Here is a 14,118-nt window from a genome sequence, read left to right on the forward strand (position 1 = left end):
TGAAGTGGGCATATCATTGTGATCTTCTGCCTTATCACTTTATGTGATAATCATGAGAATTAGGTAATTTAGGTAAGACACTTGGCAAGGTATCAGACATACTAAGTTCTAACCAAAAGTTCACTTTGTAAGTTAGAGCCTAGCACACTAATGTGGCATAAATAGACATTCATTAAACACACACACACACACACATAAATGAGTACTGTATCTGTTTGCAGAAAGAGGAATCTCACTGGAAATGCAGAGTTAAAAATTTGTCACTGAATTCTGAACTTTAGTTTTCAGATCTTGACAATTTAACCAAACTCACTTTGTGACTTAATCTTGCTCATCCCTCTGCCTCTTGTCTCCCTGACTGATTACCTCTGCTGGGACCTTTGCTTTTCAGTGATGAATTCTCAGTGCCTTCCATCTGACCACAATCTATTCTTTCCACAACAATGCCTCTGTCTTCTTTCAGATTCTGATATTTCTCAGATCCAGAACTACACTCCCTTGTCATTATCCCAAAGCAGTCAACTTTTTAAAAGAAAACATTTAGAAATCTAGATATTTGCATCTGCATCTCCATATTTCTGTGTGCCAGGAAAAAAAAAATGAATCAAATGCTTCATCGACACACTGGTTCTAAATCATTGATCCGGGAGAAAAGGAGTTAGGAGTCCCAGTGGTCCGTCTATGGTGCTTCAGATCCATGCAGAAACCAATTCAGTCCAATATTTTATCCTGCTACAATGGGCATTTTTCAAAATCAATTAATTGTCAGTATATTTGCGTGTGTACATATATATATTTATATGTATATATACATATATAAGAAAATATATATATATATTCTTCCTACCTCTAATGCAACTCCTCTTCTCCTCCCACCTAAAACAAAAACAAAAATAAAAACACATCAATAAATGAACTTCTCAAGTAGCTGATCATTTACCAAGGGAGCCAAGCCTGTTTCTGAAAGTTTCAACTCACCCAATCAGACAATAAGCAGAGGAAAGGGGAGGCATTTATCAGGTTACACAGAGGACTCCATCTGTTATCTTAGACCTCTGTTACCAGGGGATTGAAGAGCAGATACTTGCAGGCACTTTGAAAGAGGTTTATTCTCTAGGTTCTTAGTCTTAAGATTTCAAATTAGAAGCAGAGAAAAGGAGGAAAAAAAACCAAGCAAGCATGATGAAGCCGCCTCCACCCTGGGATTCTGACATTTAACCTGGCGAGAGATGCCGTCAGTGGTGAAGTTGCTGTTTCAGTTGGGATTTGTCTGTTTAGCTTCTATAATAAACACAGTCAAAGGGGCAGTCATTTCTCCTTGGTCACAAAGGTCTGAGTTCTGAACCTCACCCTCATAAGAGCCATTTCTCATCATGCCAAGCCAACAGAAGAAAGTCATTTTTTGCATGGCTGGGATGTTAAGCTTCATGTGTGCCCTCGGAGTTGTGACAGCCCTGGGGACACCTTTGTGGATCAAAGCCACCTTTCTCTGCAAAACTGGGGCTCTGCTCGTCAACGCCTCAGGGCAGGAGCTGGACAAGTTCATGGGCGAGATGCAGTACGGACTTTTCCATGGAGAGGGCGTGAGACAGTGTGGCCTGGGAAAGAGGCCCTTTCGGTTCTCGTGTAAGTAACTATTCCATTTGAATTATTTAATAGTGCAGGCAAGCTCTTCCAAGTGTTGCAAGAAATTATTTTTAAGAACCTTCCCTGTCTATTGCAGGACTTGTTGAAGAGGTATGAACCATCTGAAATACATAGATCTCTTCTGAGCAGCTTCTTTCTGGTTTTTATTATTTCATTCTATTTTTCTTATGACAACTTACAGTTAATGAGTTACCAGGGAATTGAACTTTTGGTAAAGATAAACATTCTTAAATATTAATATTTATGTAGGAAATTATGGGCTCTTATTTTTAAAAGAGGGGAGCTTGGAGAAATAGGAAAGTGTAAGAGAAGATCTTTGTTTTGTTCTTTAAAATAGAACCAGTGTCATGTATGTGTGGCTGAGTCCCTTCCCTGTTCAGCTGAAACTATCCCAACATTGTTAATTGGCGATTTCCCAATACAAAATAACAAGTTAAAAAAAAAAAAAAAAAGAACCAGTGTCATGAGCTCCTTAACCAACTCTAGCTGTTTTTACTCCTGGCACATAAGTTTGTTTCCTGTCTATACCCTCATTTCCCCTGCTAGGAACTTTACTGTTGATAAATATTTTTTTCTTTTTTCCTTACCTAATTTGGATCACCTGACTATAGAAATTTAAAATAATGTGCCATGCTACTTGAGAAAGAATTAGATACATATTTAGGAAACTTTGCCACTGACTGACCTTTGAATTACGTGGAGCATAAGAGACAGATTTTCCTATTGCGATATTTGTGAAATGGAAGTGTTACCCAGACTATTTACTACCTGTGTGTCTTAAGAAGAGAATTTTTAAAAAATTACCATGTGAATAGGCAACTCATTAAATGAAAATTAATAAGAAGTCATTTGTTATATCTCTCCCAGCACACATTCAGAAATTATTATTATTTCAAATGGGCTGGTTTGGAACAATCTTATGAAGACACCGCCAGTAAATTACTGCATAAATCAGTCTTCAGCAAAGGAGGTTACCAATTGAGGCATTTAAAATGAATTATTATTTTGCCTGGGTATTTTTTTTTTCTAGCATAGGTGGAAAGCTAAATTAATTGAATTTATTATTAACATATGCAGTGTCTAATTAAATTTCAGTGCTGGCCTATTTATATTTCCACAACATTCCTTCCCACTTCTTAGCACCATTGGACACCAACTTTCAACTCACATAGGCTATTAAGTGACAGAAATTTGCACAGGGTTCCAGAAAATCCCCAAGAATTAGTCTTCGGCTTTTTAAGAAATCAGCATTGACTAGATTGGATGAAGTGGATCCCCACCCTTTTTATTGAATGGCTTTATTTCCTTAAGGTAAGGGGGCTGTTAGAGTTGTTTAGTTTCCCAAGGGGTTCAGGGTAAGAACAAAGCAGAATGTCACACGAATTGCAACTGTATTAAAAGACAAAGAAGGAAAAAAGATGAGTGAAATGATTTAAGCATGAGTCATTGGCAAGCTAAAGTGTGAGTAAAGCTTCTCATAAATGAATTTAGACAAAAGCAGAGAGCCTACAGGAGTTTTCTGGAGTCTCTGCATTTTCCACAGTGAAATGAAGATAAACTTTACTCATAGCACAGGATATGTTCCAAAACAATAATATGTTTTCTAAATATGTACTTGACAGTAAGCAGTATGCATATTTTGTCTCATTTAATCCTCCCAGGGCCGCATTCCTCTGTAGTTCAGTGAAGCAATTTTTCATGGCTGTGTCCTATGCCAGCTCTGTCTGTAATGAAGTTGTTCTAATTGGGGGTCCCTTTGCTTTCTGTGAAGTTTCAGAGCTGATGGGGTTTAAACAATACCCCCGCCTACCTCACACCATTGCATTAGTCCCTGTGATTCTCTGAATGTTTCCTCCAGCCTAATGAAGAAAATTTTGCACTGGACAAATTTAGTTGGAGGTTTATTTGGAATAAATTGGGCGTTGTCAGTGTCCATGTTCTAAATGAGTTTTTGCTTGGTTCTGCTGTACAAGTTTATGTGTATTATTTTTATGTGCAACATATGTGTTACTTTTAAAACCCAGATATAAGTATAACATGGGGATGAAGAATGAACCAGAAAATAGTTAGGCAACGTTGTCATGTTTACTCCTATTAAATATTCCCTATTGACCACTCTGTCTCTTTTAATTATAACAAAAATCTCCCCTGTAAGCCTGCACAATTATGCTGGGAAAACTTCTGCCTCGTTTACTCTGGCTGATTCTCATCCATTTATGGGTCAGCGGTTCATCTTCTCGAGATCACTAGCATTCATACATAAAACACAATTTCATTCATTATAATGAAGGACTATTTTCCTTTCAAGGCAGCACGACTGGTTGGCTTAATTTTTCCTGATATGTCACCTGTAAAATTTTAATGATGGTGTTTAAACTTTAAATGTAGCCATCAAGACAAAAAGTATCAGTTTTGAGCTCAGGGTGTGTGGGTGGGTTTCTGTTTTGGTTTGAAACACTGCAGAGCATTATCAAAATATGATCTTCAAGAATCATATGGCATTAATCATTCCTAGATGTGCTGATCGCTTCATTGCCAAGACTGTTCAATGAGCTGGGGAAAACATATGGGATAATTTTTTTTTTTAAATCAGAAAAACAAAATTTAACCAATCACAGCATTTCGTAGCTTGTAACTTGAGTCATACTTTTTAAAGCATCTTAATTTGGACCTTATGATTGAAAATTTGTAAAAAGCTTAACAGAGGTTTAGCTTACTTCATATTTTAGAGAAGCAGAGCTTCTTGACCAGTTAAGGCATATGACCCAGATTGCAGAGGGAGCATTGAAACTACTTCTGTGAGCAAGAAGGTGGCTTCTCAAACATATTTTGGGGTAGAATAGTTGGGATTCTGGATTTCTGTGACCATCACTGAGAGTTGGCGTTCTATCCCCGTGGTCTCCTGCTGATCCCAGCTGTTCCAGGTGATCTACTGGTCACCATTCTATATGTCCTGCATCTTTCCCATCACTCTGCCTACACATGGTAGGGCTGCAAACGTCTTTGACGTTCCGCCTTCTGGTAACACTGCCTGTCTCTCCCCTCTTCCTTAGCGTACTGCCATGAGGAAGCCGGCACAGTGGGGGTAGGAGGGACACCTAGTGTGTTCACGGAAGACTAGCTGGTGGGAGGGAGGTGGGTAGGATACACTTGTACTGTTTCACTCAACCTGCAGGGCCCCTCTGGCATTGCAGCTTAGGTGCCCTATTGTGCAGCCCCACTCACCCATTAGAACAGTTCCGCCAATGAGAGGTTGTTTACCTCCCATTGAGGAAAAAAGTGATTAGAAGATAGTAATGTTCTAGCTATCTTCACTAATGCGAAGGGGAAAGCCAGCTTCTCACGGCCAAATAACTGTTTGCTCCTCTCTCCTTCCCAGACCTTGATGCTCACTCTGCTATTTCTCATCACCTGTATTAAAAGTTCTGAGATTTCTCTGCAAGGAGATCCTGAGCCCTAAGAAGGCAGAGGCTATTATGCATCCTGGTGCTCCCTCATACTAGGACCTAGTACAACGCATGTCACAAAGGGGTGCTTAATCAGTGTTTGGTAAACTGGCACTATCAAGAATAAGCAATGTGGGATGGGGGCAGCACTCTGCCACTCGTTGCAGATTAGACTTGAAGCAAATTATGTCACTTCATTGCTTTTCAGCTCTTGCATCTATCAAATGGGAGGTGAAACTAGGTGATTTCTAACATGTCTTCCAGTTCAAACACTCTATGATCTGTATAACAAGAGGCTGGCTGTTCTAGACAAGGTCCCTCCAGCTTTAAATTTGCATGACCCTTCTAGTTTCAAATGCTCACAGCTTCCACTGACAGATGTTAGCCACCATCATTAGAAGTGGCGAGTTTGTGTGCCTTTGCTCTCTCATGCTTAAAGCACCTGATTTTTGAAGTATTCTGAAATACCTTCCATTTATTAGGACTCAGACGAATTTCATTATCAAAGTCAGTGCTTCTTTTTTTCCCCTGTCATAACCTTTCACTTTTTGTGTAGAAAATTGCAGGTTAAAGAAGGAGAAAGTGAAAAATGGGATGGTTTGGAATTCTAGGGAGAGGGGTTAGTTGGTTCCAAAGAGCAGGAACAGCCATAAACCCTCAAGGAATTAAGAGAGAATTATCGAGAAAGAGAAAAAGGGAGATCTAAAGGCATGGAGAGTCTGTCCAACCTCCTTCTATTTTTTCCTCTTCATTTTCTCTAGAAGCTCCTCTTCCATCTTCACTGCAAAACTCCTTTTTCCTGAATCTGATTTTATTAACTGGTAATGTCAAGAAATGAAGAATGACTAGTATATTTAACACTCCAAGGGTGTTCTTTACCCAAAGGCAGAACTTAAGCAGAAATCATCCTCAAATTAGTGAGAAATACAGAAAAGGTGATTTTGAGAGAAGGAACTTCTGGTTCTCCTTGGCTAGTCCAGGACAAGAGCATTTATCTCTGCTTCCTTCCTAACAACTACATCTAATATCCTTATTGGAAAAAATAATCCACAAAATCAGCCTTGTTTGACAATTGTAGTCTTGCTTATATGTGTAAACAGGCTTCCCTGTTGGCTCAGTGGTAAAGAATCCACTGCCAATGCAGAAAACACAGGTTTAATCCCTGGGTCGGGAAGATCCTCTGGAGGAAGAAATGGTAACCCACTACAGTATTCTTGCTTGGAGAATCCCATTGACAGAGGAGCCTGGTGGGCTACAGTCCAAGGAGTCACAAAATAGACCCCACTTAGTGACTGGACAACAGCAACAAAATATGTAAACACACACACACACACACACACACACACACACACCCCTGCCTTCCCTTTAAATTACCCTCCATCCTGACAGTGAGTAATGTCATTGACCTGTGCTTTCCTGAGAGAGGAAGTAGAGGTGGATGGGGCTGCTTCTGAAACTCCGTGTGGCAGGTTCTCAGTGGAACTTTTGGAACTTAATCCTGGTGTGTGAACTTTATCTGTTGGAGGATGTCTTCTAAACTGTTCTTATAATTTGCTGCTCTGCTTTCTCGTTTATTTTTTTCATCCTTAGAAGAAGGCTTGTTTAAAAAACTGGAGTATAATTGCTTTACAACATTGGCTAGTTTATGCTGTACAACAAATTGAATCAGCTGTAATTATACATATATCCCCTCCCTCTAGAGCCTCCCTCCCACCCCACCCCCCATCCTGCTTTCTCTTCTAATCTCTGAGGGTGACTCATCTTCCCCAAGGACTTTCAGGCAATCCAGAAGAAAAAAATACTAGTTTCAGCTGCCCATTTACTGGGTGCCTCACGGGTGCCAGGCATTTTGCATACATGATCTCCAACCTTGAGATGGAGGCGTTATGATCCTGCTTCCCTTGAACAAATAGAAGTGGAAGACGTGGAAACTCAAGAGAGGTCACAAAAATTTCCCAAAGTCACAGACCTAGTAAGTAGCAGACCTAGGATTGAAATTCTTGATCTACTCATTCCTCTACCACCTTCTGTCTCCATACATTATGCAAAGAGATGAGGAAAATGTACAAGCAGGACTTAGTTTCACCACCTATTTAAAATACTATGTTGGGCTGCTGAGGACGTGGAGGAAACGGAAAAATTGTGTACTGTTGGTGGGAATTGGTAACCACTATGGAAAACAGTATGGAGGTTCCTCAAAAACTTAAAAATAGAATGACCACACAACCTGGCAATTCCACACCTAGATATTTATCCAAAGAAAGCAAAAACACTAATTCAAAAAGATATATGTAAGCCTATGTTCTTAGCAGCATCATTTAGGATAGCCAAGATATAGAAACTGTGTCCATCAACAGATGGATAGATTAAAAAAAGATATGTTTTACATATACAATGGGATATTAGTCATAAAAAAGAATGAAATCTTGCCACTTGTGACAATGTGGATTGACCTGGAGGGTGTTATACTTAGTAAAATAAGTCACACAGAGAAAGACAAATACCATATGTTTTCAATCATATGTGGGATCTGAAATAAAAAGTGAACAAATAAAACAGAAAAAGGCTCACAGATACAGAGAACAAACTAGTGGTTATCAGAGGGGAGATGGGTGGTGGAGGCAAAGTAGGCGAAGAGGATTAAGAGTTACCCACTACCATTAAGATACAACATGGGAAATGTAGTCAATATTTTATAATAACTTTGCATGAAGTATAATCTATAAAAGGATAAAACTACTATGCTATACATTTAAAACTAATATAATATTGTAAGTCGACTTTACTTCAGTTTATTTTAAAAGAAAAAAAAACCTCACAGATGAAAAAGCACTGTGTTAGTACTTCACACGACCTAGTTCTCATATAACCAAGTGATGGTAGTTGGCCTTCAGATTTGAATTCATTCATTGCCTCTTTATTTCACATTTCAGTGGCCCTGATATTTCAGCCCCAATTTGACCTTTAGAAAATAAAATAGGTAAGCCAGGATCTAGCTTGAGCAGGTCACATGCTTGTGGCTAAACTTTGGGTTATATAATTATATTATCTTGATGTTGATAGTTAACGCTGAAGGCAGAGACACCAGGTTTCAACTGTGGTTAGCTCATTTAAAAATCTCTGCCAGTGAAAACCTTCATGGTAAGATCTTCAAAGTTAGTTACTTGTGTGAGTACATGTTCTCAGTCGTGTCTGACTCTTTGTGACTCCATGGATTATAGCTTGCCAGGCTCCTCTATCCATGGGATTTTCCAGGCAAAAATACTGGAATGGGTTGACATTTCCTTCTCCAAAGGATCTTCCCGACCCAGGGGTCAAACCCATGCCACCTGGGAAGCCCCACTTAGTTACTTGCACTACAATAATTATTTAACCATGGTAATGATGAAAATGGCGGGCTCCTTCCAGAGGTCACAAGAACAGGTTTCAAAACAGAAGCAGGAATTAGAAAAAAAAATGCAGGTACATTTGATTCACTATAAAAACTGATATGAGGAGTCAATGGGTTAGAATTAGAGTACAAATCAAGATCTCTTTTCTCAAAAGATGAAAAATAAAAGCTCATTTTAATCTCTGAACTGTATTAGGGATTTCATAAAGCTAAAAACAGGTAGATTAAAAAAAAAAAAACTCATTTAAATGAAACAACATCAGATTTGCCTTTCATCCAGTCATGTAGCTAAACAGCCAGAGTGGCTGTGGTGTGATACCCTTTCATTACAGGTCTGATAGCACTGACTAATAGCTAACGGTACCTGGCAGACTAATTTATGCAGGATTCGTATTTCACTCCCTCTCAGCATGTTATAACTGTGGCAAAGCCATTCTTGGGAGTTATTACCCCAACATAATCATACCCTGTGGATTCGGAGCAGTTAAATGGGTTCTGTTATCGGAGACACATATGCACCAAAGCATCTGCCGTCCCTCAGCCACTGTGGGTGATTAAGACTCACTGATGGGGCTGCTTCCCATAGGCTGGAGTCAGATAGGTAGAGTTCAGCTGAAAGAAATTCAGGCGAGGTACTGAGAAAACTGCATTTTAAGTGGTTCTATCATATCATCGAGTCTCTTCCTTTTAAGTGCTGGGGTCATGGATTTCATTCTCCCTGACCATGGAGCCATCAGAAGCCTGGCTCGATACCTGGGTGTGAGATTCGGGGTGATATTAAAGGAGATGAATGCACTGAGTTCATGTCAAGAAATGTCTTTTACTGGATTTTCATAATGACAGGCTGCAGACGGGCTGAGGGGAAAAGTCAGATAAAGAGCATTTCTGTAAGAAGAAAGAAATCTTCCCCCTTAGTCCCTTTCAAGAAAATGAATAGCTGAGCACCAAGGGGCCAAATACAACTTCTTTTTGAAACATCCCTTTCATGCGAAGGACAAGTCGAGAAGAAAAACAGGACCTCTGAAGCTACCACCACGGCTTTAATCTAGGAAGAAGAGGTGGCACCATTGCTAACATCATTGTCAGAGGCTGCCTTCGTTTTGAGAGCTTCACGGATGGTGTCACCTGCAATTTACATCTGGCCAGATGAAGACAGATAGGGTCGATGAGACCTAAATCATTAGATCAGTGGTCTGTAACCCTGCTGTGCTTTAGAATCACCCAGGGAGTCCTGAAAACTACCGATGCCAAGGCCCCATCCCTGAGCAGCTGGATCAGGATCTCTGGAGGCGGGGCCTGAGCACTGGATGGCTTAGAAGCTTCCAAAGTGAGTCTAATGTGTAGCCAAGATTGAGAAGTACTGTGGCAGATGACAGCCGAGACTGGCAGAATCAGGTGAGGTCGAAGAGTCAGGAGCCCTCTGTGTTAGGGCTGGACGAGGTCACCAGAAGGCGGGCAGGGGGAGAAGTCATGTTTAGTATTGTTCCCAAACAGTTGGGAGGTTTTCTGGTCGAGTTCAAGCTGGAATGCTTGCCTTCCATTCCTTTAGCGGGCGTATTTCTAGGAAGGGTCTCACACTTCATCCACACCCACCTGGGCTCAGAGGGAACAACAGATCTGAATGATGGGTTTATAGTAAGAAACTGAGCAAGTTTTGGCTTCAAAGGCATTCCGTCTTTCCAAATCTGCCCACCAGTTACAGGAGTCTGCTCTTCTCCTGGCCAGAGTCAGGGTGCCAGGTCTGCCCGGGGGAAGGAGGACTTTCGCTGACAGGTGAGGGCTGACGGGCTGAGGGGGTTGGGAGTGTGAGACCAACCAATTCAATGGAACTGGATGGACACTCTAAACCACCTTCTCCAACACTTTATCAAGATAAAGCTAGTATCTTGGCCTCCATTTCCCTGTCTCCTGAATACTATCAGGGCCCCTCTTTAGAGGTGTGCCATCAGAAAATGTGCAAGGAATAGCAATAGGGAAATAGAAGTGAGAATGGGGGCGGTAAGGAGATCCAACCGGTCCATTCTGAAGGAGATCAGCCCTGGGATTTCTTTGGAAGGACTGATGCTAAAGCTGAAACTCCAGTACTTTGGCCACCTCATGCGAAGAGTTGACTCATTGGAAAAGACTCTGATGCTGGGAGGGATTGGGGGCAAGAGGAGAAGGGGACGACAGAGGATGAGATGGCTGGATGGCATCACTGACTCGATGGACTTGAGTTTGGGTGAACTCCAGGAGTTGGTGATGGACAGGGAGGCCTGGCGTGCTGCGATTCATGGGGTCACAAAGAGTCGGACACGACTGAGCATCTGATCTGATCTGATCTGATGGGGGCAGTAGATCAGTTACTGAGGGACGTGTGTGACAAGGAGCAAATAAGTGATCAAATCTGAAGTTCTTGGATTATGTATAGCAATAGTCACCTGTCAGGCCAGGGGAAAAACAAAACAAAAAAACCCTGAGCTGCAAGACAGATCATCTGAATGCCATGTAATCTCAGGGCCTCTCTGGGAGGATATTAAGTCCTAATATACAGATATGGCTCCACCTATGGGCTGGATAACTCCCACCAGTTCCAGGGATCAATCCTGAGACTTGAAAACGCCGGTGCTCTCACACTGCACTGGGCTCTTGAATCTCCCACTCTTTTTCCAAAAAACATTTATTTATTGGCTGCACTGGATCTCCGTGTGGCATACAGGATCTTCAATCTTTGCTGTGGCGTTCAGGATCTTTTTTTTTTTTTTAAGTTTCTACATGTGGGATTTATTTTCTTGACCAGGGATCAAACCCAGGCCCCCTGCATTGGGAGAGCAGGGTCTTAGCTGCTGGACCATGAGGGAAGTCCATTAAGTATCTCACTCTTGGTAAATATACAACTCTTCTGCCATTTTCATTATGTTAAAAAAAATGCTTAAGTGATTATGTAAAATTTATAGAACTTCCATATAAATGATATTGTGTTGTTCAAAAGTTCTGCAACTTATTTATATTACCATCCACATTTACAGACAAGGAGCTGAAGCATCATGAGCGGTAAGTGGCAAAACCAGATTTAATCTCAGACTTGGGCTTCCCTAGTGCCTCAGACGGTGAAGAATCTGCCGAAATGCAGGAAACCCGGGTTCAGTCCCTGGGTTGGGAAGATCTCCTGCAGGAAGGCATGGCAACCCACTCCAATATTCTTGCCTGGAGAATTCCATGGACAGAGAGAGGAGCCAGGCGGGCTACAGTCTGTGGGGTTGCGAAGAGTCAGACACGACTGCACAACTAACACTTTCACTTTTCCGATTCCAAAAGCTACTCTTTTCCCAGCCTGTCACCTTTTGATTAATGTCTAACTATTTTTCTCTCTTCCCACCAAGCTCCCTCCTCTTCTTCCTTTGGTCATGTGTGATATTCTAACCGCCTCATACTCTTGATTAGTGCCTAAACAGAGGCTTAGACCAGGTTTACTGAGTCCTGTTTTAAGAATTGCAGGATGAAAGATGTAATCAGTAAGAGATAAACAGAGAACAAGGTTTTGGGATAAAATACAGCAGAAGAACCCAGGAGACAGAAATGAAATAAATTTTAAGGCAACTGAAATGAAAGCCATACATTTAAAGAGATCAAATAAAGCATGGATTAATGGCAATAAAAGAACATACTTAGCAGTTAGTAAAAACAAACAGCTTTAAAAAAAAATCTTATTCTTATTACTTTCCAATGATCTATTGAAAACAATGTCACTTCATATGTAAAATACAAATTCTTTGTAAGTTAGAGTATGGTGCTCTCACCACCCCCTGAAAAGATCATCGGTGCTTACGTGCTCCAGTGCTCTTCTAGACTCAAGGGGAATGAGACAGTACTTGTTCCTAAACACCCAAGAATCTAGCAGAAGTGTTTTTAAATAACTGACCACTTGTAAGAGCTGTATGTACAGTTTTCTCAGTCAAGATGGGTGAGGCTATGTTTTAATAATGAAGTCCAATATTATAGGTTTAAATCAACAGAAGACTTAGAATTCCATGATGGCCTAGGATTCTGGGTCTTCACTGCTGTGGACCAGATTCAATTTCTGGTTGGGGAACTGAGATCTTCCAAGACATGCAGGGCAGCCCCCCCCCAAAAAAAATTAACAAAGATTGATTTGTTGCTCACAGTACATATTCATCAGAGATTAGCTGTAGTTCTATTCCAGGATTTCAGTCACCGTCTGTAATATTACCAGTTATTGTAACAAAGAGCTCTCACCCAGGCAACTAAATTCTCTGACCTGGAACTGACACACACCAAGGATGTTACATGACCGGGCCCTCAAAGGAGCCAAAACATGAAATCCCCATGGGCCCAGAAGGGGGAAGAACCAGAACTATGGACGGTGTAATCGTGCCCATTATCATTATCATCAACACAATCATTTTTGTTTACAAAGTTCCAAGAAACGGAACTACTGTCTGTCAGGGCAAGGCACAGAGAGATCAGAGGAAAGTAAGGATTAGAGTTAGATATCACTAGATGGCATTGAACAAGCCATTCTGAGCAAAGGAACAGCATGAACCAACATAGGAAGAGCCTATTGTGGCCAGAGCACAGAGGACACGTGAGAGACAAAAGAAGGAGGAAGGTAAGGCTGGAGAGGAAGAAGAGAATAGAATGTGAGGGACTTCACTGGTTAACTTTATCTTGTAGGCATTGGGGTACCACTTAAGGATGTTAAGTAGGTTTGTGTCAGAACAGAAGACAGATTAGAAGACTGAAAGAGAGGCAGGGAGTATAGTCAGAAGGTACCTCCAAGATTTGGAGGTCCAAACCAAAGCATTGTCAGAAGGCTGGAAGCGGGGTGCAAATATTCCCAAAATAATCAGAAGCAAATATCAACAGAACTTGGTGATAGAGGATGAACCCCAGGCTTCCACTGGCTAGATGGTTGGGATCACTTGCCAAGATAAGTACAGAAGGGGACAGTTTAGAGTGGAAGTGGAATGACTTTTGGTCACGTTTAATGAGTTCACGTATGGGTTAGCAACAAGAGACGTCCATCAGTTATACAGATATGGAGGTCATGAGCAAGGCTGGGGCAAAGGCAGAGAGGTGGGACCCGGCAGATTGGAGGTAGTAGTTGGAGCTACAACTGAAGAGGAGGCTTCTCGAGGTGGGAGTCAAATGAGAAGGCAAAAGAAGATGTGTTCTAGAAAGCGCTAATATTTCTAGGTAGAAAAGGAAGGACATGCAAAGGGGAGGAGAGAAGATGGTCAGTGAACTGGGAGGGCCTGGCTGAGGGGGAACCACGGGAGGAGCAATGTTCAACCAGGGAGCAACGGAGGTGTCACATGAGAGACAATGAAAATGGTCCTTTGAATCTTATACCAGAAGGTCACGGGGGACCTTTGCTAAAGCAGTCTTGATGCAGTGGTCCTCCTGTAGGAAGGGGGAGGAAAGGACCTTGTGGGAGCTGAGGAGGGAAGGAGAGGTAAGGACCCAGAGAAGACTGAGGACAGGGAGTGGTGAGAAGAGTCCTAAGGCCAGGCTAGGGTGTGTGGGTGTGTGTGTGTGTGTGTCTACGTGTGTGTGTGTGTGTGTGTATACATACGTACATATAATGGGAGGATACTGAGTACAAGTCTACACTGACGGGATACAGCAGTAAGA

The 14,118-nt window shown here is 41.5% G+C and overlaps 1 protein-coding gene across 1 annotated transcript in view; it reads left to right on the plus strand.

Annotated features, from left to right (window-relative positions):
- The first annotated feature begins 1,356 nt into the window (after positions 1–1,356).
- CLRN1 (clarin 1) overlaps positions 1,357–14,118 on the plus strand; it is a 43,854-nt gene continuing 31,092 nt past the window's right edge. The window contains exon 1 of the mRNA XM_061418894.1: positions 1,357–1,626. Within this exon, the coding sequence (XP_061274878.1) occupies positions 1,374–1,626 (253 nt within the window). The 5' untranslated portion in view covers positions 1,357–1,373. The remainder of the gene's footprint in view (positions 1,627–14,118) is intronic.

This window comes from Bos javanicus, chromosome 1 (assembly GCF_032452875.1).
Source record: "Bos javanicus breed banteng chromosome 1, ARS-OSU_banteng_1.0, whole genome shotgun sequence".
NCBI classification, from domain to species: domain Eukaryota; kingdom Metazoa; phylum Chordata; class Mammalia; order Artiodactyla; family Bovidae; genus Bos; species Bos javanicus.